This window comes from Megachile rotundata, chromosome 10 (assembly GCF_050947335.1).
Source record: "Megachile rotundata isolate GNS110a chromosome 10, iyMegRotu1, whole genome shotgun sequence".
NCBI classification, from domain to species: Eukaryota; Metazoa; Arthropoda; class Insecta; order Hymenoptera; family Megachilidae; genus Megachile; species Megachile rotundata.
Window position 1 is genome coordinate 12,161,025 of NC_134992.1, and position 23,412 is coordinate 12,184,436.

The following is a 23,412-nucleotide window of genomic DNA, read 5'->3' on the forward strand; positions in this document are numbered from 1 at the left end:
TTCAGAGGATGCTTCTCACCGAGATACTGCGTGGTTGTAAATCTGTTCGATCAGTAAGAACAGGTGTTTGGTTTCCAATTAACTCTTGAAAGATGAGAGGTAGAAGTACCGACAATGTTGCAAAACGTGCTTAACTTGTATTTAACATTTACGATTATATTTTGGTAGGAGCTAAATTCTCTAATCTCTAAATTTTCAAACCTAAATTTCTAATTTCTTAACACAAATCTAGCTCAAACCTACCATAAAACTGACTGAAACTTCCAGATACCTTGAAGAGAATAACGGAACCAATGATGCGGAATACTCGAGCCCAGAGGAAGAAATTGTCAGGAATATGCTATTAAGATTGCAAGATTGATCCTTATTATTATGCACATCTATGCGAGCAATTTCAGCGAATTATAGATCAACTGGAAACTGTAGGCGGTAGATTCAATAATGTATGCATTCATTGTTTCGATAGGTAGACCGTGTCTCGATCATAGGCCGTTGACTACGGGAGCGTAATTCCGAATGGTTTTGGGTCACCTGACCGATCGATGACCTGTTTCATCTATCATTCAAATGTAAGCAACAAATGTATTATATCGGCAATTTTTATGTCCCTCCGTTTGAGTAATAGGAGTGAATAACCATTTAGAGGTAGCCATTCGTTCTCCTGTTCCGTAAGAGTATTTTATCGATATTTCATATTATCAAATTTTCAGACTGGATCTCTAATATTTCAAACCTAAGTTACTTAGAGATTTGCAATTCTTGTTTTTACAAATTGTAAATCTTTTTTTTTGCAAATTGTAGAATTCTTTTCCAAGTTGAATATCGGAAGTTTATAAATTCTGAAATAACCAAATTTTAAAATCTTTTAATTTCTGAATCTTCAAATGCCTAATTTCAACATTTTCAAATTCTCAAATCTATACCTCTTTAAATTTGCAAAAGCCACTTTGTGCTGCTGTTGTATAACATCTATATCGTAAGTTTTTGGGGGCCACGTGTAGTAGAATGTTGTAGTTTTAGGATGTTATAATAAGTGAATAAAAATGAGAATTTTGTAGATGAATTCTGGGAAGATGAGCGTAGTCCGTATCCCGGTGTTACGCCGTTGTCCAGAGGTTGGCGTACGTCGACAGGGCCGTAGAATTCTAGAAGGGGGTCATCATACGAGGCCGGCACCGTCGAACGCACCGAGCCAGGACAGTGTACGAACGTCATTCGGCGCGGACTGAGCGGCGAAAGGCGCGTTACTTTGCGAACGGTACCGTCATTTCAAACGATCCTCTCTGCATTCAAACAATTTCTACCTTACACTCTGAACGTTCAGTGCAATTAATAATATCTTTATCAACGTTAATTTTCACGGCCCAGTGCGAGAAAATCATAGTGCGAGAAGAGCAATTCGAGGGAGATCGAGGATTATAATTGTCTGCGCGTTTCTTCGCGTCTGGATTACTGAAATCAAAGTGAGTTTTTATCAAATTAATATTGAAATTGATTCCCTCGTACGTAACTTTCGTTTGTCGTGAAATTCGGTCGACGAAAGTTGTGAAACTTTCCAATTACTTCTTTGCTTTGCAAATACCGTCAAAATTTTCTGTTGAACCACCAAGGCTTCCAGCGACGAAATTTCGTCCGCTTTTAACGAAGATATCCTAGCCACGGTTATATTCGATGTTTTATTTATGAGAGCTGAAATTCTTTCTGGGTCGCTTGGTACTTGTGCAAGCTCTTTAAAACTGAAGTACACGTGTGTTTAATTTATCCTTTTCTTCTGGTTGATTAAAAATGTCGCGCGAGAGCATGATGCATCTTCTTTTTTTTCAAAGTGCGAAGCTTATCTTGTACCACATTATACCCTTTCAGAACTTCTTTGAACGTCCGGGTTTAACATTTTTTTAATTACATTAGCAACTGAATAACTTCCGAGCAGGCATGTGTGGAGATTCTATCTCTTCCATAATAATCTGTTGTAATAAAACTTTATACATACATTTCAATGTCTCGAGAAATAAATTCACATTCCATTATCAGCGTTACGTGTAACGTTATACGATATCTGTACAATGATACTTCAATTAAGCATTTTTACGCGATACAATTTCATATTAAAACTTGTGGAGATCTTTTTGTTACATTGACAGTAAGATTGCAATGTTAAAAACTGTTATAGAAATTGAACAGTAAAGGGAGGCAATATTGTTACGTTTAATTTATTTACAAACTAGTTGAAGCTTGAAAACAGAGGGTTGTAACCCTCTAAAAGTAGAGGGTTGATAGATTGTAGTTACGGGTTAATGTAATAATTAAGAATGAGTTTAAACTGTTTAGGTTAATAGCCACATGGAGTCGATTCGCATGAAGTGGAAAATTAAAATTTGTTCACTTACGCTATTAACAACGCCAAGAAACATTTTCTCGCTCGTTTCGGGGAAAAATGGAATTAACTCTCGGCTATTTTCATTCGTTACCCAGGGACGTTGCAATTACGTCGTTCCTTGCGGCCAAAAAAAGCCTGAAATAAACCGGTCACGTGCACTCTTTTCATGGAGAACCTCGGTTTATTTGTTATCATCCGACTGACCTTTTTCTCCATTATTTTTCTAATTATAACAATTCGGTATACACTAAACTTTCGTGGGGTTTTTGTGCAGAACACGCTGCAGAGATTTCTGTAAATGGAAAGCGAGGTCTACACACTTGTGGACATCGGTATTTTAGAAACTGTAAAATTACTAAACTTTTATATTGGAGGATCTGTTTAATTAACGTTGATATTTTTTAGAGGCCTAGCTACGGCACTGTCCACGTGCGAGTCGATTAATTCCCGTGAAATCCACGTCCACTTGTGCGTGCACTTTCTAAACGGCAACAAGGAATGCAATTTCTACAGGGCCCGTTTTTCCTGAAACCGAGCGCAGTTCGCGACTTTCCATGTCTAAATATAGGGCCCGCTTTTTCTTCAAACTATCGATAAATGAATATTAATAGCGCTTTTACCGCAACTCCTTAAAAGCTTACATCAATTCTAAAAGATTCGCGTTTTATAACACACAGTTTAAAAAGAATGAATTATTAAAATTTAAAAGAAGAATGAAATTTAAAGATCATGAATAAAGTGAATGAAATAATTTTCTTCGAGAACAATGAACTTTTTGCAATATTGTTCGGGCTCCTTCAAGCTCTTGAATTGTAAGATGACCTTATTTCTGTACTGCAATGCTACAGAACCACAACAGCCGCTGCTGTCATTGACCAATTGTTCATACGCGTTTTCTCGCCGATGTGCCTTGGGTATTAATCGCTCTAACTTTCTTTGCAGGCTTGCTTCGTCTGGCTTTACGTGCATTCTTTTGTTAACGACTCGAGAATGCTTTGTGAAGCATTTCGCGTTTTGTTATTGGTTTCATAAAGAGGAACGAGCTGAGAGGATCGTTGCGAAGGATATATTTCTAATTTTATTTGGAACATCAAAATTTAAGGACGTACAGATATTAGAGATATATTTATTGTTATAAAGGAAACATCTATTGATATAGGGGTAGTTAAGTGTAACTGTATAGGGAAGAATATGTGTACAGCCATGTATGTCTGTGTAACCATCTAAAGTTTCAGAGTGCATCAATATAATACACTCATGTTTTGATTCTTGATAAATATTGTTGTACCTATGCTGTTGTTCAATAATTAAGAGAGCAATCAGCGATCTAGAATCTGTTATTAATAACCGTCTGATTTTCCGAACGTTAGCTTTCGTAATTAAGCAGCTGCAACTAATTGGGCGACCATTTGAAATCGCGCGGTGAAATATCGTTTCGCAACTCATCAACTTTCGATACATTAACGATCGTTAAAACGTTCTATGACAGCGAGTGAAATTTCATTTTCGTCAGAATTAGCGAAAATTCGATTCTCTAATTCATTTCGATCGCGGCGTATAGCCGGCCGAAGTATCTCCGTGAATTCTAATTATCACAATCGATACTCGCGCAGAGGATAGAACGGGAAACGTACGCTTAATCGAGTTACTTTCTCGTCTGTGTACACTTTTATCAACGATTTCGCCGTTTATTTCCCCTTTTACGGCTGCGGTTCGACGCAAACGAACGAACTTCGACTTCCCTTCTCGGACCAGCTAACACGCGTTTCCTGCTACGTGAAATGTTTGGCTTATGGTAAACGCTCGTAAATACCATCAAAAATTATATCATCCCAGGAAGTTGCTTTTAGTACATCTTTTATGTTTTATCATAAATCAAATTTTTTACATCTCCAAACTTCTTCAATTCTTAAATTGTAATACCTTCATAGTTCTGTTTATTAAAATCCTTACATGTGAAGATTTTCAGATTCTTACATTATAATGTCCTTATAATGTAATATTATAATATCCTTAGATGTCAATATTTGTAGACATCAATATCGTCAAGACTTCAACATCCCCAACCCCATACTTACAACTCTACATGAGATTCCATCGTTCCGTTCTTGAAATATCGCTACTAGAGAACAGTTAAACCTTTCGTGACGAAATAATGAACAGTGGAATAAATGTTATGAATAGTTGTCCTGAAACGTCCCGTTTCCGGTGTAATTGATTTCGTTGATCCCATTATTCTCATTAGAACATGTGTTCGAAATGTCACGTTAATTATCTGATATTCAGCGAACGATAGTAGAGGGTCCGTTGAACGAGCCGAGTTCCCAGCGATTGTTATCGAGCCAAACTGGATTTTACACGACACCTAACACGGAATTTTGACCGCGTTCCCGAGTCCTTTGACCGTGCGGCTCGTATTCCGGAATCAACCGTTCCGTGGTCGACTACGTTCTGCAGGGCACAAAGAGTTTCCAATAGAAGTTCGCGAAGAAAGCGACCGCCGGTGGTTCTCCTCAAAGGAACCGTTTATCCTTTGCTTTGTGGCGCAGTCTCGGGATCATTAAACACGCGGCTACACGTCCCGCGCAAGCTTTTTTCCCGGAGATTGGATCCCGTCCGCGAAACACCGCTCCTTAATTGCATCAAATCTTCCGCTGAATGCGCCTGATCGAAAAAGCCGATCGAACTTCTTCTGTCGTGCAGGACAGTCCCGGAATTTCTGTCCAGATTGGTCCAGAAGCAGCTTTCCAGGATACTTGCACGTTTCCGCTCGCCTGGATATCCTTTGATGTTACGGCGAACATTTTTATACGTACGTCCCGACTTTCGTAAAACCTGCTGGCGCTGAGAAAATTGGGACGTCCTCGTTTTAGAACTTCCGGATGGAATATAGATACCAGACCTTTATTTTCCAACTTCTCGCGCACATGGTTTTTGCTCGTGCACGTTTTGCTCGACGCATGAATCTTTGAGAACAGCGGTGGCAAACTTGTCGGAGATACGTGAACATTTCAAATGGTCTCATTTGACATGTTTGTACATTGTTCAAACTTTTCTGAAACTATTTGCTACGATATGTACGGAGTCATCAGTCTTCGCTGCATCGGTGAAAATCTGCGAAAGTAACGAAGATGACTTTGACCTTGACCTTGAAATTCACGGACAGATGGGAAAGAAAATCTCTCGGTAATCGTAGGTTAGATCTCTTATTGTTAGAAAGCGACGTGCATCATCGTTTTTATCGACGATACATAATTAAACTGCGCATGTTTATGAATGTCTGCAGAATGTAAATGTATCTATATCGTCTACGATAAATTAAATGATTAATGTTCACTTTGTAGACTTCGATATAACAGCGTAACATCAGCAGTCTAATCGTAATACATCAACGATAGTGATGCAAATGGAGATGATTCAATATTTGCTACATATTCGCTACGCGTCATTTCGTCACCCATTATATAACCCCGCATAATTTTCTCTTTTCCATGATGAAAACACTGAAAACGTGCATCGGGGAATAAAAATGCTCCGGTGTATTGCGAGGAGCTCAGAAGATGGTAGCGCGGGAAGATTGGTTGCTCTCTCAAGGCTAATACATACACACGGCCAGGATGTGGGTCACTTCGTCATCATTGGAGTTCCTTCCGGGTCGAGCCGGGTCTGCTCTCTCGTCTTAACTTTCTATTGTCAAACACGACTACACGTACACGCGGTCCCACGTACGGCAGCTCGGTCTGCGTCATCGATGGAACACTTTCATGGAAAGGCAGCTTTAAAATGAGTTCCACGCTGACGAGTCTCTCCACCCCGGTGTCGTCGACCCCACGGAAAACGTGAATGAGCTCCAGCACGAGAACGAAAACCGGAATTGAGTCATGGTGGACCACTTTGAATGAAAAGAATGATCCTCGTGAACGATAGCATCCTTGTTCGAGACCTGATAAGTAGCTCAGTGGTACAAACGTGGATTCGACGAAAATAGAAAGTGCCCAGCCGTTTATATCATCGACTAGTTGCACTGTACACACCGTGTTATACATAGATTGTACCTTTACACACCGTTTGTTTCGAACTTCCTAGATTCTTTCTTCCTTGGCTTTCTTCCGTTAGAAAGCGACTCGGTTCTTTGCGTTTCGACTAACCAGGTAGATAATGATAGCAGATAATGTTTAGTGCTAACGGGAAACCTTAAAAAGGATTCGAGTTTATTCCTTAGAACCATTTTATGTAATACTAGGATATAGTGCAATGATACAGGAATATTTAGACTAGGAGATATTAGGACCTCAAGACGGAGAGTCTGAGAATATTGAGATCTAGTGATACCAAGATCAGGTGATATGGAAGTCTAAGAATATTAGGATGTAAAGATATTAAGATGTAGGTGTGCTGGTCTAGAGATATGGGAGCCTAAGAATATTGAGATCTAGTGATATTGGAGTGAAGAGAGGAAGTCTTATTACAGTGAGGATGATACAGTAAAATAGACATTTAAGTGAAGAAATTCGACAATCTCTGCATGGTCTAAAAGTTTTAAGTATTTGACCAAACTTCAAAAAGATCCTTGAAGTCATTTGCCAGGAAGTCAAAAGCACCCGAACATCCATGATCATTATCTCTGAAGCGGAAACTGGTTCACGTACAATACGCATAACAACTATATTGTGTACCATTAAGACGCCTGTACGATAGAAACAGTACCTTTTTCAACCATTCCACTGGAAACGGCTTTCCTTCCACTCGACCGTTTCTTTCTGGCACTACAACGTTTGCTCGTCGAATGTCGAACTCTTGCATAACACGATTCTTGAGATACAATGGCTAACAAGACTGCATTTTCCCATCACGTGGACCTTATCAAGATATATTGTTTCGACGCCGCTTTTATTTTTAATGGACTGGAAATCGGTTAACCGATGTTTGCTGCCTGCTTGCTTCGTCGTGAATTCTGGTTTGCCCGTTTATAAAAACGATTAAAAATGGAGAACTGCACGGGAACGCATTAATGGATTTGTCCCACGGATTCGAATGAGTAATTGGAACAAAACGTTTTACGATAATCCGCCAGGCGTTCGCTAATTGAACATCACTAGCCTGCAGAAAGTCTCAGCCAAACGTGAAATCGATTTTTTTTAATTCAAATATCGCGTTCAATTATAGCTTCGATACAACAGCTTGGAAAACGTACTTGCAATAAATTCAACCTTGAGTCGTTACAATCATATTGTTACACCTGATTGATCTATTGCGATACTCGATACCCATAAATGTACCTTGCAAGGTTTCTCGAGGGTGCCATACTGAATCCATAATCGACACCCTTGAACATTTCGCAAGATATTTAGCGCTCGTTCAGTTTTCACCAATGTTCCAAAACTTTCAAAGAGATATTAGGAAAAAATTGTGAGGGAACGTAGAAAGTAATCCCTACACGTTGCGCAATATATCGCCGCTGATTTTATTACCAATTGTAGAAAGTTTGGTGTCAATAAACCGGAATAAAAGTTGTCCAGTTTCACGAGTATAGCGTAATTCTATTCGCACGATATTTTCACGAAAAGGCAACCACCTTTGCAACATTCACGAGTCGGTTTTTCCTTCGTCCTCGTTCGACGACGGCGTTCACCAACAATGGCACCAGACCGTCGAATAGAATGTACCAGAGAGACGGACGTTACGTCACACGAGTTCCTGAAATGTTTGAAAGCATTTCTACCGCTGTTATTCTCTCTTCTTTGCTTTTTTTCTTTTCACTTCCGTTGGCCTTTTTCTCCAGGCGACAATTTGAAAATGTCTTTTCAAAGCGCGAGGCTAGGAGGAACGGTATCATTAGTAGCGCGTGGAAAATGTGCGCTGGAAAATGTATTTAATAGCCAACTTTCTACCATAAATGGACGCCTATTCAGAAATGATCTGGAACATGTGATATCCGTGCAATGTTTCCGCGTTCGAGTCCATCGGAAGGCACGTGAGAAACAGAGACGTTAATCAGATCGGAACATCGCGAGGACGTTCTTTTCCGTGATGTTTTACCTTTTGTTTTGCTAAGCATGGTTTGCTTTTGACTTGAAGTAACTGTCGCATGTGAACTAGCGTAATTAAAATATCATTGTTGTTTTGAGACTCGTATTTGTATATCAGCTAAATACAAGCGAATGGAATTAATAAACGAGAATAGCAGTAAATACAAAATAATGTTGAATTATTAGCAGAAACGAGAGATAACGCTGTGGTTATTTTATTGCGAACATCGGAATTATCGTGGGCGCAATAGAAATTCAAATTTTGGGTATAATGACAGTGTAACGACCGTCGAACGTAATCTGAACGTGATCATCGATGTAATTACCGTGACGTTCGGGTTCTGACCGTGGCCACGGTTAGCACACTCTTTCTCGATGCATTATTCATACGACAGGATACACCCTAAATTTAAAGGCTTCCCAAAGGATGTAACCCGTCGCGTCGGTAATTTCACCGTACATAAAAGTCTCCTCCACTTTCCTACCGACGTAGCCGCCATTATACTTTAGGCCCGAGCGAAACGAAACTGTCGATGCACGTGATATCGTGCGCCGCAAGGAAGAACAAAAAGGGAAAATGAAAAATAGCATCAACTCGAAACAAGGATACATCGTGGTCTTCCCACGGGCGCAAATGAAATTTCTGCGAAGAACTTTCGTTATTAAAAACGGCGGCGTCAATTTCAATTTGAAATGGTGGTACCATCGATGCACAGGATATTACTCACCGTTGTTACAATTAAATCATTACAGTTATGATATTCGTTTTGATGGAACTGAAGATGGATTTAAAATGTGACATCTTTGTTACAAGAAACTCTGATTAATTTTAATGAGGTAACAAATATTTTTAATAATGAGTTTCAGATAAATTTTGTGTTCGTTTAAAAAAAATGTTCAACTCTTTCTTTCAGTAAGTTCGTGCAAATAAAATATAACGAATCTGTGTAGCGAAGATTCCGAAGAGTAAGCGTTAGGAGTTTTAGCTGTACAGAGCAAGAAGATTAGCAGACGGTGTAAAATGAAAAGGAAGATTAATGGAGTTGGAAAAACACGAATGAAATATTGATAAGAATGGTCAGAAGACGAGCTGAAAGAATTCCAGGGACCAATGAGGTATCGGTAGAAAAACACGTCTGTTTTTTCCTTTAATCATCTTTTTTCCCGGGAAACGATGGTCACAATGAAAATATCCGCGAGCTGCGGAACGAAAAGAACGAGGATGGGTAGAAGGAGGCAACGTCCCCGTCGAACTTGTAACGAGGAACAAAGGGAGGTGAAAAGAAACGAAAACGACCCAACAATTCGTAGATCTCGAAGCTAACCACGGCTCATGAATAACGGAGAAGAACGCATTAGAATATTCACCGTACTATAACGAATAAAGAGACATAACTTTCGTTGTTATTTTTCTCTTCTTTTCCGACCGAGGAATCCTTAAGTTGCTCGTGATTTTAACGAGACTGGTACTTAGACTGTGAAATTAAACGAACTATTATCCGTATTAAGCTGGATCAAAGGTGGACTGTTTTGAATTGCAAAACGAATCGTTTCGTTCGCTTATCGATTTTATTTTCGTTGTTCGTAAACCGTTATTCCGGGATATCGTGCAAAATGCATGGAGATACAATCATAGGTGATGCAATATGTGGGCAATGTAGAATGTAGCTAATACAACGCGTGGCATTCGTTGCTAATGTAATGTGTGGATAGTGTAATGCGTGGCGATTCAACGCGTATGTAATGCAATAAGTAATGTAACTGTGGTGATATAATGCGTGGCGATACAACGCGTAACACAACGTTACGTAGGTAATGCAACGCGTGGCGGTGCAATGCGTAGATATAATGATGCGTAATGTAGCGCGTGGCTATATAACGCGTAGGTGATATAACGCATAGGTGATATAACGCGTGGCTATGTAATGCGTGGCGATACAATGCGTAGGTGATATAACGCGTGGCGATATAACGCATAGGTGATATAACGCGTGGCTATGTAACGCGTGGCGATACAACGCGTAGGTGATACAACGCGTAGGTGATACAACGCGTAGGTGATATAACGCGTGGCGATACAACGCGTAGGTGATATAACGCGTGGCGATATAACGCATAGGTGATATAACGCTTGGCTATGTAATGCGTGGCGATACAACGCGTAGGTGATATAACGCGTGGTGATACAACGCGTAGGTAATGTAACGCGTGGCGATACAACGCGTAGGGGATGTAACGCGTGGCGATACAACGCGTAGGTGATCTAACGCGTGGCGATACAACGCGTAGGTAATGTAACGCGTGGCGATACAACGCGTGGCGATACAACGCGTAGGTAATGTAACGCGTGGCGATACAACGCGTAGGGGATGTAACGCTTGGCGATACAACGCGTAGGTGATCTAACGCGTGGCGATACAACGCGTAGGTAATGTAACGCGTGGCGATACAACGCGTAGGGGATGTAACGCGTGGCGATACAACGCGTAGGTGATGTAACGCGTGGCGATACAACGCGTAGATTATGTAACGTGTGGCTATACAATAATGCGTAGGTGACGTAAGGCGTGGCAATATAACACATGGCTATATAATGCATAGGTACTGCAACGCGTAGATATAATAATACGTGGGTAATGCAACGCGTGGCTATACAATGCATAGATAATACAACATGCGCCAAAGTAACTTATGGCAATATAATGCGAGACAACACATGTCGATTCCACGACTGCGACCAAACGCACAACCATATTACACATACGAAGAATTTGTGGAATCTGTAATACCAATGTCGGTGATAGAACAGGAATCTGCTGTATGTTTTGCAAAATAACGGAAGGGAATTTATTTTTCGTCGTTCGACGTTAAAAACATTTCAACGTTGAGCGAGATAGATTTCACGATACGACATGACGATGAAACGATACTGCGTTGTTTTTTTTTTTTTTTGAATAGTTTCATCCGTTCCGTTTCAAAGGTAGAAATGAAAAGAGTGACGGGGCTCGCGTTCGTGTCGACAAGTTTTGATTTCTCAGGTGGAAAGTTTTTCCATTACCGGAACTATAATCTTGGCCTTTATTGGCCTCAAAACGGAGGGCACAAGTTTAACGGAACTTCGACAACGAATTCCACGCGAAAACGAAACGTGTTTTACTCGGAATCTTAATTCTCACGCGTACCGAGCTTTTTCCGAAAGGATATTCGGGATCGATTAATTGTTTTACCGACGGTAATCCTTAATTGAATAATCCTAATCTTCTCTTCGAATGATCATTTTTAATCGTTTCATCGGGCAAGTTCGCGAGAAAGATTGCAAGCAACGTTTAATGAAAAGCAAGCAACGAAATGTTACAAATTTTAATTAAAATTGTTATGTTTTCATATTCTTAGTCTACTCATCCTGCTGTTCGTTCAACGATTCTTGAGCACCTAACCCAGACCTAGTTCAAATCTAACTCGCTTTCTAATTCAATCCAAATATGCTTCGATGATTTCTTACAGAGGTTCTCACTTCGATCCTCGATCAGACTTAAGTTCTACTCGAATTTAATATAAAATCCAGACGTAAACTTTACCGAAAGTAAATTCGAACTGCTGTTCTGTCTTTATACTCCAAAATGAAGATTACATAAATACTATGTGTTAAATCTCTCCGTTCAGTATGTAGCTATATAAAATTAAATCAGCTATGTACAAAATCTACCCCAGGTTCGAACATAATAACTGCGGTCACCGACGACCTTCTCGATAATAAAAAATTGTCGGAACATTTTATCGAACATTCTTCGATCGATATCGCAATGTATCATCCTCGAAAGTTCTTAACGTCGTTTCGTATCATTTCAGATATAGCGGCCGATTAAAAAATCACTTGATGCGCTGAGGATGCGCCGTGATTTCTGCAACGGTGGGCTTGCCTGCGCCGTTGTGTGGGTGTCATCGACCTGTCTGCTACTATCCTTGTCGTCATCGGTCACAGCAGGTACGTCCACCTTTTTCCATCGACATTATTCCATTTTTTTTTTACCGATTTCTCCATCCCTCGTTCCCGGCCGCCAGCTTCGTTCGTCCGTAATGATTGGTTCCGAATTATTGAAAGAGCGGCCATTAGCAAACAATAGAGCTCCGTCGTGTTCACGTTCGGCCAGCGTGGACGTGTGTGGGGCAGAAAAAAAAGGAAAGCAAGCTCTCGAAACGGGCGTGTATCTGCATATAATGCAACGAACAGAAACGTGATCGGATTTCGAGAATCATCCATCGGACAGGTTCGTCCTTGTGATGTTGCGAAAGATCGGCTCTTGCGAGCCAAACCGGCGGGTGTCTAATCCTCCCTTTTAGCACCTTCGGATACCTTTTCCGGTGGAGTTTGCTCGGTACCTTTTATCGCCTGTGGAAATTGAAGTTTGCAATGAATCAAATGGTGATTTCTGTAAACTTGTAATACTTTGGGAGAATATTAGTATCGATGTTCGATGAAAATCGTAGGTCCACAAATTGAATTCAATTTTCGGATCGTTTTATGCGATATTACACGTGATGATGTGAATTTTAGAATTTTTAAGTACTCAAAGATATTGCTAGATTTCTAGATATCCACATGACTGGGTTCTCAGATTATTGGATTCCTAGATTTGTAGATCCTTAAATCCCTAGATCCCGAAATCCATAGATTCAGAAATCCCTAGATCCAGAAATCCCAAGATCCCCAAATCTCAAGATTAAAAATTCCTAGATTCCCAGATCTCAAGGTTAAAAAATCCCTAGATTCTCACATCTCTAGATTCAAAAATCCCTTAATTCCCAAATCCCTAGATCCAGAAATCCCAAGAATAAGAAATCCCTCGATTCCCAAATCCCAAGATTCAAAAATCCCTAGATTCCCAAATCTCTAGATTTCCAAATCCCTAGATTTCCAAATCCCTAGATTCCCAAATCCTTAGATCCAGAAATCCCTAGATTCCCAAATCCCAAGATTAAGAAATCCCTAGATTCCCAAATTTCTAGATTTCCAAATTCCTAGATTTCCAAATCCCTAGATTCCCAAATCCTTAGATCCAGAAATCCCTAGATTCCCAAATCCCAAGATTAAGAAATCCCTAGATTCCCAAATCCCAAGATTAAAAAATCCCTAGATTCCAAAATCTCTAGATTTCCAAATCCCTATATTCCCAAATCATTAGATCCAGAAATCCCTAGATTCCCAAATCCCAAGATTAAAAAATCCCTAGATTCCCAAATCCTTAGATCCAGAAATCCCTAGATTCCCAAATCCCAGGATTAAAAAATCCCTAGATTCCCAAATCTCTAGATTTCCAAATCCCTAGATTTCCAAATCCCTAGATTCCCAAATCCTTAGATCCAGAAATCCCTAGATTCCCAAATCCCAAGATTAAGAAATCCCTAGATTCCCAAATTTCTAGATTTCCAAATTCCTAGATTTCCAAATCCCTAGATTCCCAAATCCTTAGATCCAGAAATCCCTAGATTCCCAAATCCCAAGATTAAGAAATCCCTAGATTCCCAAATCCCAAGATTAAAAAATCCCTAGATTCCAAAATCTCTAGATTTCCAAATCCCTATATTCCCAAATCATTAGATCCAGAAATCCCTAGATTCCCAAATCCCAAGATTAAAAAATCCCTAGATTCCCAAATCCTTAGATTCAGATATCCCTAGATTCCCAAATCCTTAGATTCAGATATCCCTAGATTCCCAAATCCCAAGATTAAAAAATCCCTAGATTCCCAAATCTCTAGATTTCCAAATCCCTAGATTCAAAAATCCCTAGAATCCCAAATCCCAAGATTAAGAAATCCCTAGATTCCCAAATCCCAAGATTCCCAAAACTCTAGATTCAAAAATCCCTAGATTCTCAAATCCCTATTTCCAGAAATTCCAAGATTAAGAAATCCCTAGATTCAAAAATGCCTATATTCCCAAACCCTAGATTCAAAAATCCCCATATCCCGAAATCTCTAGATCTCAAAGTTCCACAGGTCCACCTATAAATACAGTCAGCACAAAATCCCAGAATCTTGCCAGGGTCCCAACCTTGTTGTTACCAGAACATCTTCCAATATCCCAATATTTGTACATCCCTGTACTTCAACATTTTTAAATCCATAAATCTCTACTCTCTTATAAATGTATAAAATATTTGTTATATGTTTCTTGGAAAAAAATAGTATCTTTTGCGTTGGGTATTTCAATTGATATCAATACGGGCGTGCATGAGAATCTCCCTAATCGATGAGTTAATTATTTGCGGAGGATTATAGAGCGGTGAACCAGGGTACATCCTGCAGGCGGATGAACGATCGCACTTAACGAGATACGTTAATTACGAGGTTAAATTGCCGATGGTGTGGACCCGAACGACGCTCAAGTCCGATCGATTGCCGATGTGTTACAGCAGGATACCCGGCGCGGCGTTCTCGATAAATATCAGGGCCAGAACGATTTGCATGCTAGAGGCAATAACAAATTGAATTTCTCTCGCACCGTTAAAGTACATTCCTCCGCATTCCTTCGTCTCGTCCCCGCGTACATCTTTCCTCTTCGCGTTTTCTCCACGTTCTTTCTCTTTTCTCCACGGTCTTTCACATTCTTCCATTTCACCCTCCCCGCCCTCTCTGCTCTCTTATACGCCCAGCTCTGTGCCGTTACAGACATTCTCCAGATGCTTTTGTTCATGACTGTGTTTCGTACTAGAAAGACATTGATACGATCCGTTAACGCGTTGAATAGCCTTCGCTGTCACGGTGGTCGCTGTTAACTACAGACTATTATGCAACTGATTAATTAACGAAATTAACGAAAGAAGAGAAATTTTCCATACCAATTATGCAAATACCATTTAAATAGAACACTGCTTTAATTGCGAATGAGAGAGCTAATTGCGTGTGCTTTCTAGGAATTTTTTGCCTAATACGATGTGTCGCGTGCTGTATTGGGAGCATCTTCTATTATGCTAATTTTAATTGAACGATTATGATGTGCAGCCGAAGAAATATTTGTCTGCCATGAACGAGATTCGTGAAAGTGTAAAATTTCACAATTTTACCACTGTCTCTTGCACGCAGTGGAGGAGAAAAAATACGAATCTATGATTAAATGTTTGTAATCAATATTTTCCATCTAGCATCGTTGTCGATCAATATTATTCAATCGTTGTCAATCAATAATATAGAAGTTCTTAACGGAAGTTTCGCGTACCAAGAGTTTATTAACCGAGTTTTGATGGACACGTCCAAATTCGGACAAACATATTGCACATCGCAGGTAATTAAATCGCAAGATAAAGGATGTCGTAACAGGGAAACTCGCGCGATGATTAACGCGAAACAGCTATAATAGAGCTAGAAAGGCAGAGAGAAAGAGGGCGATGGTCAACGAACCGGAAATTCGGGTAATCGGATGTGCTGGAAGTTTCACTGGACTTTTATGAAATCTTTAACGATGTGAGCACATATGCGCAGTACAGAGAGTCAAAGTAAAAAGTCGATTGACATGCGATGCACGAATTCCTATACATTCAACATATGCTACACATATGAATAACATGCACATCTCAAATGAAAAAAATGTAATAAAATACATTTTATTAAATGTAATAAAATACATTTCTTCTAGTCCACAAGAATATCAATATCAATTTAAATAAAATTATTATTTGAACAGTAATATATTAATTGCCTTTGTTGGACAACGTCAAATCCAATTACTGTATTTGGACAAAGAGATTTTCGTTTCGCCAATTTTTGTCGGAACATTTCACACAAAATTGCTAAACCAAACTGAAACTAAATTGCGTCAAATTGAGTTCTCCAGTATCAAATTACACTGACGAATCATGTACGATTAAACACCCCAAAATTGACTAATCTTGAATTGTTCCAAGTTGGATAGCTAAATGAATGACCTCAAACTAAATCGCAAGTTGAAACCAACTGAATTGTCTTGAATCGAGTTACCCGAATCGAAGTATACAAATTGAATTGTCCTGAATTGCCCGAAACTTGAAATGCAATTTCGATCATAAGTAACATCGCCAAATTGCATCGACGTTAAATATCGGACTGAAATCGATCGTAAATCTTGCAACCGTTCCAGTGACCCAGCAGTTAACACGCTAATAATCATTAAGATGTATCCACATTCCCGACGGATTTAAATGTCCCTGAGCGCTCATAAAATCGACTTGACCCCTTCTCCGAGACGTTCTCGAACGTAATCACCGACCCGGATTATTCAACGCGATGATCTGTAAGAGGAAACTCGTTCGATGGAAAAAAGGTTGACCAGAGGCACTTGCTGTTGATCGAACAATCGTCACAGTTGCATTCGATTCTGTATTTCCTTCTCGCCTACAGGCACGACGGCGTCATCAGGAGGTGTCTGACTCAGCCAGTCGCCCCTGGAAACGTGTTCGTATCGCGTTAGGTAAGCGTAGTAAGTGTGGCAGTAGGATGCGAAGAACCGTTAGCTCGACTCCGGCTATTTTTATTATTATTTCCATCGTTGCTCTACACTTTAGTCCGCCAGTTTGCCCGAGAACAAAAGCGATACACGAAGATCGTGATGATGTCTGACCTATAAAGATGTCTTCCTCGAAACCAGCCGATCTTGAATAAATTTATCTCAAGGTGTGCCTCTTTTTACCGCGCGAATATTTCTCGCCCGCTGCTTCCTGTTTCTTAATTAAAAACTGGTCGGGTACGCTTCGCTGCGCCATTGACCAGATCCTTAACGCCGTGTCCCGTGAATTTCCTACATAATTTTAGCTATTTTCGAACTTTAGAAAGATGTACCCTTGTATTAAATTCGTGTAAACCTTGTATTAATTTATGGCCCTACGTTAGCCCTGTTTTTTCATGGATAACGGTTAACGATCACTATTATCAGCTGCACCTGTCACGCTTGGTAACTCATGCAGACGATTCGTTTCACAGAACCGCCGCTGAAAACGGTAGGTCGATGCCCATCCTTCGAGGAGCAGAACATATGTCCAGCAAGGGCGCCATCCTGCGAAAATGACTTCCAGTGTCGAGCGTCTGGCGAGCGTTGCTGTAAGACATCCTGCGGTACCAAATGCGTCGTTGGAGAGCTGACAGGATGCGAACAGTTGGCGCAGGCGGCCATAAGGAGATCACGCGCCCTCGGCCCTCGTGGATCCACGCAGTTCATACCAAAGTGCAACAACGAGACGGGCGAGTTCGAGAGGATACAGTGCCATCCGCGCGAGAACAGCTGCTGGTGCGTGGACGAAATCGGCGCCGAGGTCCCCGGCACCAGGGGACCCTCCAAGGACGTGATCGATTGCGACAATCCTCGAAAATGTCCGGCTCACAGTTGTCGAATGTTGTGTCCGCTGGGCTTCGAGGTAAACGCGTCTAAAATTCTTCAAACCTGGATACTCTTTCTGGTTATTAAACCATCCATTAGCTGGCGAATGTTTCGGTGCTTGAAAGGCGATAATTGATCGAAAGCACGCTGTTGTTTGCCTGGGATTAATTAGTCAACCGAGGCCGCGTGCCTCAGCTGTGAATGATGTCGCAAATGACCCTCTCCGTAATCTCGTTACCGTTGCTTTTACCGTTTGCAGAAATGGTCTTTGCCCGTGAAAAGCGACAGAATCATCTAATAATACCATGTTAAAAAACGAACTTTTTTTCAAAATGGATATTAAAAAATGTGTCGAGTAATAAAAACTCCTGGAAGAGTCACTGCGATGACGAATTTGAAACTTCATGGTCAAACACGTTGCGAGAGCCTGTTGCATTATCATCCAAAATGCGACATGTCCTTTCGGAAAGTCTAACTTTTATCGAAGCATTTGAGAGCTGAGTCAATGTTGAAACGTTCCGATATTCTTAAATGACCCGCCACGAGTTTTTCATTTCTCAAAAAATAGGCCATGTTTACCCACCGCTTGCAATCACGAATTCCCATCGATCAGGGTGAATTGGAAAAAGATGGTACTTTCCCGTTTTTTGGCGGCGCAAATCAATTTTGCAAATGGTCTATTAAAGCGACATCGTTCAAACAACTTCCCACTCAAATTGACAGATCGAGGCTAAAACTGGCTGCCCTAAATGCGAGTGTCGGGATCCTTGCCGCGGCATCATATGTCCAGGGACCAGTCAAACATGCGAGTTGATTGATGTAACGTGTGCTCGTCCACCGTGTCCGCCAATTCCCAGCTGTCGTAAAGCGAAATCCCTGTCGACGATATGCCCGGCCGGTGAACCGTTGCAAATCACGGATTCGCCGAGGCCATTTCTCTGCGGGGACTCGCCCGGGAAACCGACGTGTCCACCGATGTACAGCTGCCTGGTGGAACCGAAACAGGAGTACGGAGTCTGTTGTCCTTCGAGCATAAATCTGAAGCGTCCGGGAACGTGTCCGTTGGAGGAACCAGCAATCTGCGGGAACTCGTGTCAGCATGATTTAGAGTGTCCTGACCCACAGAAATGCTGCGCGAGCGAGAAATGCGGAGGAGGTGTTTGCTCTATACCTCAGGGTCTTAGCGCTTGCCATCGGGATCGGGTGTTGGCCGAAATGCTCAGCATATCGGAGAGGCAAGGTCGTGGATATGTTCCTCAGTGTACAAAAGGTGAGCATCCGAATTATTAGCTGATGAAACTTGAATAAACTCTGAACTGATAAATCCAATGTTTGATATCTCTTTTATAAAAAGTATAAAATTGCCTCGGCTAATTAAGCAATGTTGTTTTGTTAAAAAAAGAAAGTTGTAACAGCACTTCTGAAACTCCCCGTTTGCATTTGCATACTCGTTAACATGACGATTTACGTTTCAGACGGTGGTTATGAGTCCAAACAATGTTCGAGGAACGGCTTGATTTGTTGGTGCGTGGATAACAATGGTCGGAAAATATCCGGTTCCATGGGACCGGCAGAGAAAGTCGATTGTAAGTCGATAATGAAGGGGAGGTCTCTTCCGGCATCCTGCGTTTCCCAACAGTGCGCTCAAGTTTGTCAGTACGGGTTCAAAACCGACGCTTCCGGATGTCCAACTTGCGAATGCGATAATCCTTGCGAAGGGTACGATTCATGTCATTCGAGCAGACCGTTTTGTAACAGTATTTCATAACTCTAAATGCCTTCCTCTTCAGGTTTCCTTGTCCAGTAGGAGAGGAGTGTGTACTCAACCGAGAAGAGGGATGTCCAGACTTCCTTTGTCCAACCAGGCCAGAATGCAAACCGAAGAAAACTTATAAGAGCCCTTGCGTCTACGGAACTCCTTTGATGGACGACGAACGCAATGCGGTAACTTGCTCCGAGAACGACACTTGCCCTCAGGGCTACAAGTGTACAGCCGTACCTGAAGCTGGACAGTCAGTGTGCTGTATGACATCTGCGAATTCGACTAAACCACAAACTAGTAAGATCTTTCGTTCCCAAAGTTTAACATAAGAATCGCGATTTCAGAAATTAGCGAGATGTTAAGAAGCTATATATAATTGAAATTAACTCATTTTTATTCGATTTCAGTGTGCGAATATTTGCGAGAGTTCAACGATCGTATGGAAGGAACAAGGGAGGACATGTCGCTGGCAATACCACCGCCCGAATGTGAGAAGGATGGCAGCTACAAACCTTTACAATGTCACAACGGTACCTGTTCCTGCGTGAACGATCGCGGTGTCGTATTAAAAACTGACGTGAATCGCAGCACCGATTGCAACGAGATAAAGGATCTTCTAAAACTATGCGGATCTCCGTCCTGCGATTTGGATTGTCCTTACGGCTACGAAGTAGATCCGACTGGTTGCGAACAATGTCGTTGTCACGATCCTTGTAAAGATGTGTCTTGTGGCGCTCACGAAACTTGCACGATGGTCGACGTGAACTGTGGATCCGGGCAACATTGTCCCGCGGTTCCAGCCTGTTTGGCCATGAAGCCAGGACAGTGTCCGTACTTAGTCCCCAGCTCCTCCAGCTGCGAACTGCAATGCAACAATGATCAGGAATGTTCAGCAACGGAGAAGTGCTGCTCCACCGGCTGTGGAACGCAGTGTGTGGCTCCCGTAATGGCTACCGCGTGTCAGCACGCGCGAGCGGTGGCGGAACACGCGGCTAGGGAATCCGGAGAGCCGGCCCGAAGGATCTACATTCCCAGATGCGACGCCAGTGGAGCGTTCGAGCCAGTCCAGTGTCACAACGGAATGTGCTGGTGCGTGGACAAGGAAGGCAGAGAAGCTGCGGGCACGCGCGTTCTCGAAGGCATAGTACCAAAGTGTAACACGCCACTGCTATGTCCAGAAATTGACTGCAAACTGGACTGCCCCGAAGGATTCGAGTTGGATCCAGACACCGGTTGTCCAACGTGTTCCTGTCGGGATCCGTGCAAGAGCGTAACGTGTCGGGGCGAAAACGAGGCTTGCAGAATGGTCGAAGTAGCCTGCAGCATACCACCGTGTCCTCCCGTGCCGGTGTGTTTACCGAAGAAGGACAATCCGTGTCCCAATGGGTCTCCGCTATTGAATCCAGACGGATCGCCCGCTACTTGTGGCCCACACGGTCACCATTGTCCCTCCACCCACAAATGCGAGTTGTCTCCTTTGAACGAATACGCCGTGTGTTGTCCAAAGCCTCGTGAGGTTTGTTTCGAACCACCTCGAAAGGTGTCTTGCAATCTGGGAATAGGTATGAACGACACGGAGAGATGGTACTTCGATCCGGAACGCAACGAATGCAGAAGGCAAACGGAATGCACTCTCGGTCACAACGATTTCTCCAGTCGTCTGGTGTGCGACACTGTTTGCCCCGTGTTGTCGCAGTGCGAGAGACTGCGAGAGAAGAACTTGAAAACGTCACAGAGATTAAAACAGCCAACGTTCCTGCCCAGATGTGACCCAGAGAACGGCATGTGGGAACCTGTACAATGTTTAGAACACGTTGGCGTGTGCTGGTGTGTCAACAGAAAGGGTCAACCGGTGAAGGGTTCGCTTACCAGAGGACCAGAACCCAAGTGTAACTTCAGACAAGCCAGACGGGGAGGCAGAGGACCAGCCGTTCAAGAAATCGACCGTGAAATTCAGGCATTCATGGAGAATGCTCTGATAAACTTAGAAACCGACGAGAAGCAAATCGGGAAGGTATTGGGTACTCGGTGTCGGGCGATGAAGGACAGAGGACACGTCCCGGCCATTTGCGATCGTCAGGGCAGGTTCGAGCCGACCCAGTGCGCCGGCGACACGTGTTGGTGCGTCGACGAGGCGGGAAATCAGCTGATCGGTTCCGAGCCCTTCCTGAAAGGAACGAACATATGCTGTAAGAGACATTCTTCTCGTATTACAATAGGTCGTTACTTCGTCCTGATGTTAGTTACACTTCTGGGAGTTCTAAAATGTATAGTTCTATTTAAAAAAAAGATATAACAAATTTTTATGTTCACACAATATAATTAATGAGTAAACATATAATTATGAAATTGCAACTCTGTTGTATCTAGTGCCAACTCCAGTAGAAGCTGTTGAAGTCACTCTACGTTTTCCCGGTCGCTTCTTAGCCGACGACCAGGCCACCTTCGTGAGACAGGCCAAGGATCTCCTACACGACCTTGGTGCCAGAATGAAGAACGACATACGCGTGGAAATCAATCAAGATTCGGCTATACTCAGTTTCGAAATAATAGGACCCAACAAGGTTGACGTAGCCTTCCATCTGGAGGAATTAACTCGGATCCAAAAGCTAACCATGTTGGGATCGTTCGCGGATGCAACTACGTCCCGTTTCACGCACAGGTCGACTCCGATGGCCATGCAAAGCCGGATCGTAGCGTTGGAACAACGGGAAATCCTTACGGAAGTAGAAGCTCCTGTTTATCAAACAGCCACTCTGGTTCTGGCTGCAGGAAGCGCTTTTATAATCAGTAGTTTATTGATTCTATTAATGTTGTACCGTAAAAAAGTACGTTTTCGTCAGTGATTAACTATTCTAGAATAAAAGAAGATAGGTGAAATAAAAATTAAAATTTGATAATATTTGCAGATGAAAATGAAGGATCCGTCAAAATCGTTAGCATCGGACCAACATTTCCTCGCGTACCAACAACCTGTCTATGTGATATCAGGAGTAGAACAGGACGAGAAGAAGAAGGATGTTCTTGAAACGCAAGAGAGCGCAACGTCAGACGTGATGATGGGATCATAAAATAGTCGAGATCAATAGATCGTTTTTATCTCGTGTGCGATATAGTCATGATCCAAGTCACATTCTCGTAATCCACTTCTCCCCTCCCCCTTATTAAGATAAAATATTTATTCTTGAATACGAGATACATTGCGACTGGCTAGAATCGACGGTCGACCGAATAGATCGCAAGCAGTACTTCCTTCATCGTGCATTATTTAATGAATCCATCGTATTCGCGATACAGGATGTACACACTTGCGATAGATTTTTTAGGGAGGGACGGAAGAGAATTAATTCGGTCGATCGCCGAGGGAATAGTTCTTAATCTCGAAGAACAATCCGATTTTCTCGCGGGTCTCACTCTCTCTGTTTCATCTAAAAAACATCGGAGCCGCTAACGCAAAAATGTCCTGGCCCGAGAAGATGACGCGAGGATATCATTGCGTTGATGTATCATCGTGGGTGTAAATACTAGACTCATAACTGTGTTCGTTTATTTATATAGCTCAATAAAAGCCAGAAATTCCATTATTCATTGAAATCTGTTATTTATGCGCGTTTACCTCATCGTTCCGAACGCGATAACAGTTATTCGCTTCGAAGCAGCCACGTGCACGAGAGTTACTTTCGAGTTTTCCTTAAATGACGCCACTTCCGTCCGGTTCCTAAAATGGCATCATAAAAATAAATTTTATTATACTTGCAATCAATCAAACTGCCGCTCTTGTGCAGCGAACAACTTGCACACCTACACGCGGCGGCCCTGGTTCGCCCTATCGGAGACCTATTTCCCTAAATCAATATCCCTAATATGTTTCATCAGTTCATTCTCCGATTCCATAA

The 23,412-nt window shown here is 41.9% G+C and overlaps 1 protein-coding gene and 1 long non-coding RNA gene across 3 annotated transcripts in view; one reads left to right on the forward strand and one right to left on the reverse strand.

Annotated features, from left to right (window-relative positions):
• LOC143265238 (uncharacterized) overlaps positions 1-23,412 on the reverse strand; it is a 35,053-nt gene that overhangs the window by 2,362 nt on the left and 9,279 nt on the right. The window lies entirely within an intron of this gene.
• LOC100879461 (thyroglobulin) lies at positions 450-23,104 on the forward strand. Of its 2 annotated transcripts, XM_076536234.1 has the most exons (11): positions 450-569; positions 1,059-1,258; positions 1,369-1,463; positions 12,256-12,391; positions 17,361-17,791; positions 18,478-19,024; positions 19,230-19,473; positions 19,545-19,813; positions 19,924-21,705; positions 21,887-22,344; positions 22,426-23,104. In XM_076536234.1, the coding sequence occupies exons 4-11, from the start codon at positions 12,295-12,297 to the stop codon at positions 22,585-22,587; spliced, it is 3,990 nt and encodes a 1,329-aa protein (XP_076392349.1). In that variant the 5' UTR covers positions 450-569; positions 1,059-1,258; positions 1,369-1,463; positions 12,256-12,294; the 3' UTR covers positions 22,588-23,104. The 2 variants fall into 2 exon arrangements, with proteins under 2 accessions (XP_076392349.1, XP_076392348.1); XM_076536233.1 differs by having other exon boundaries at positions 1,059-1,463.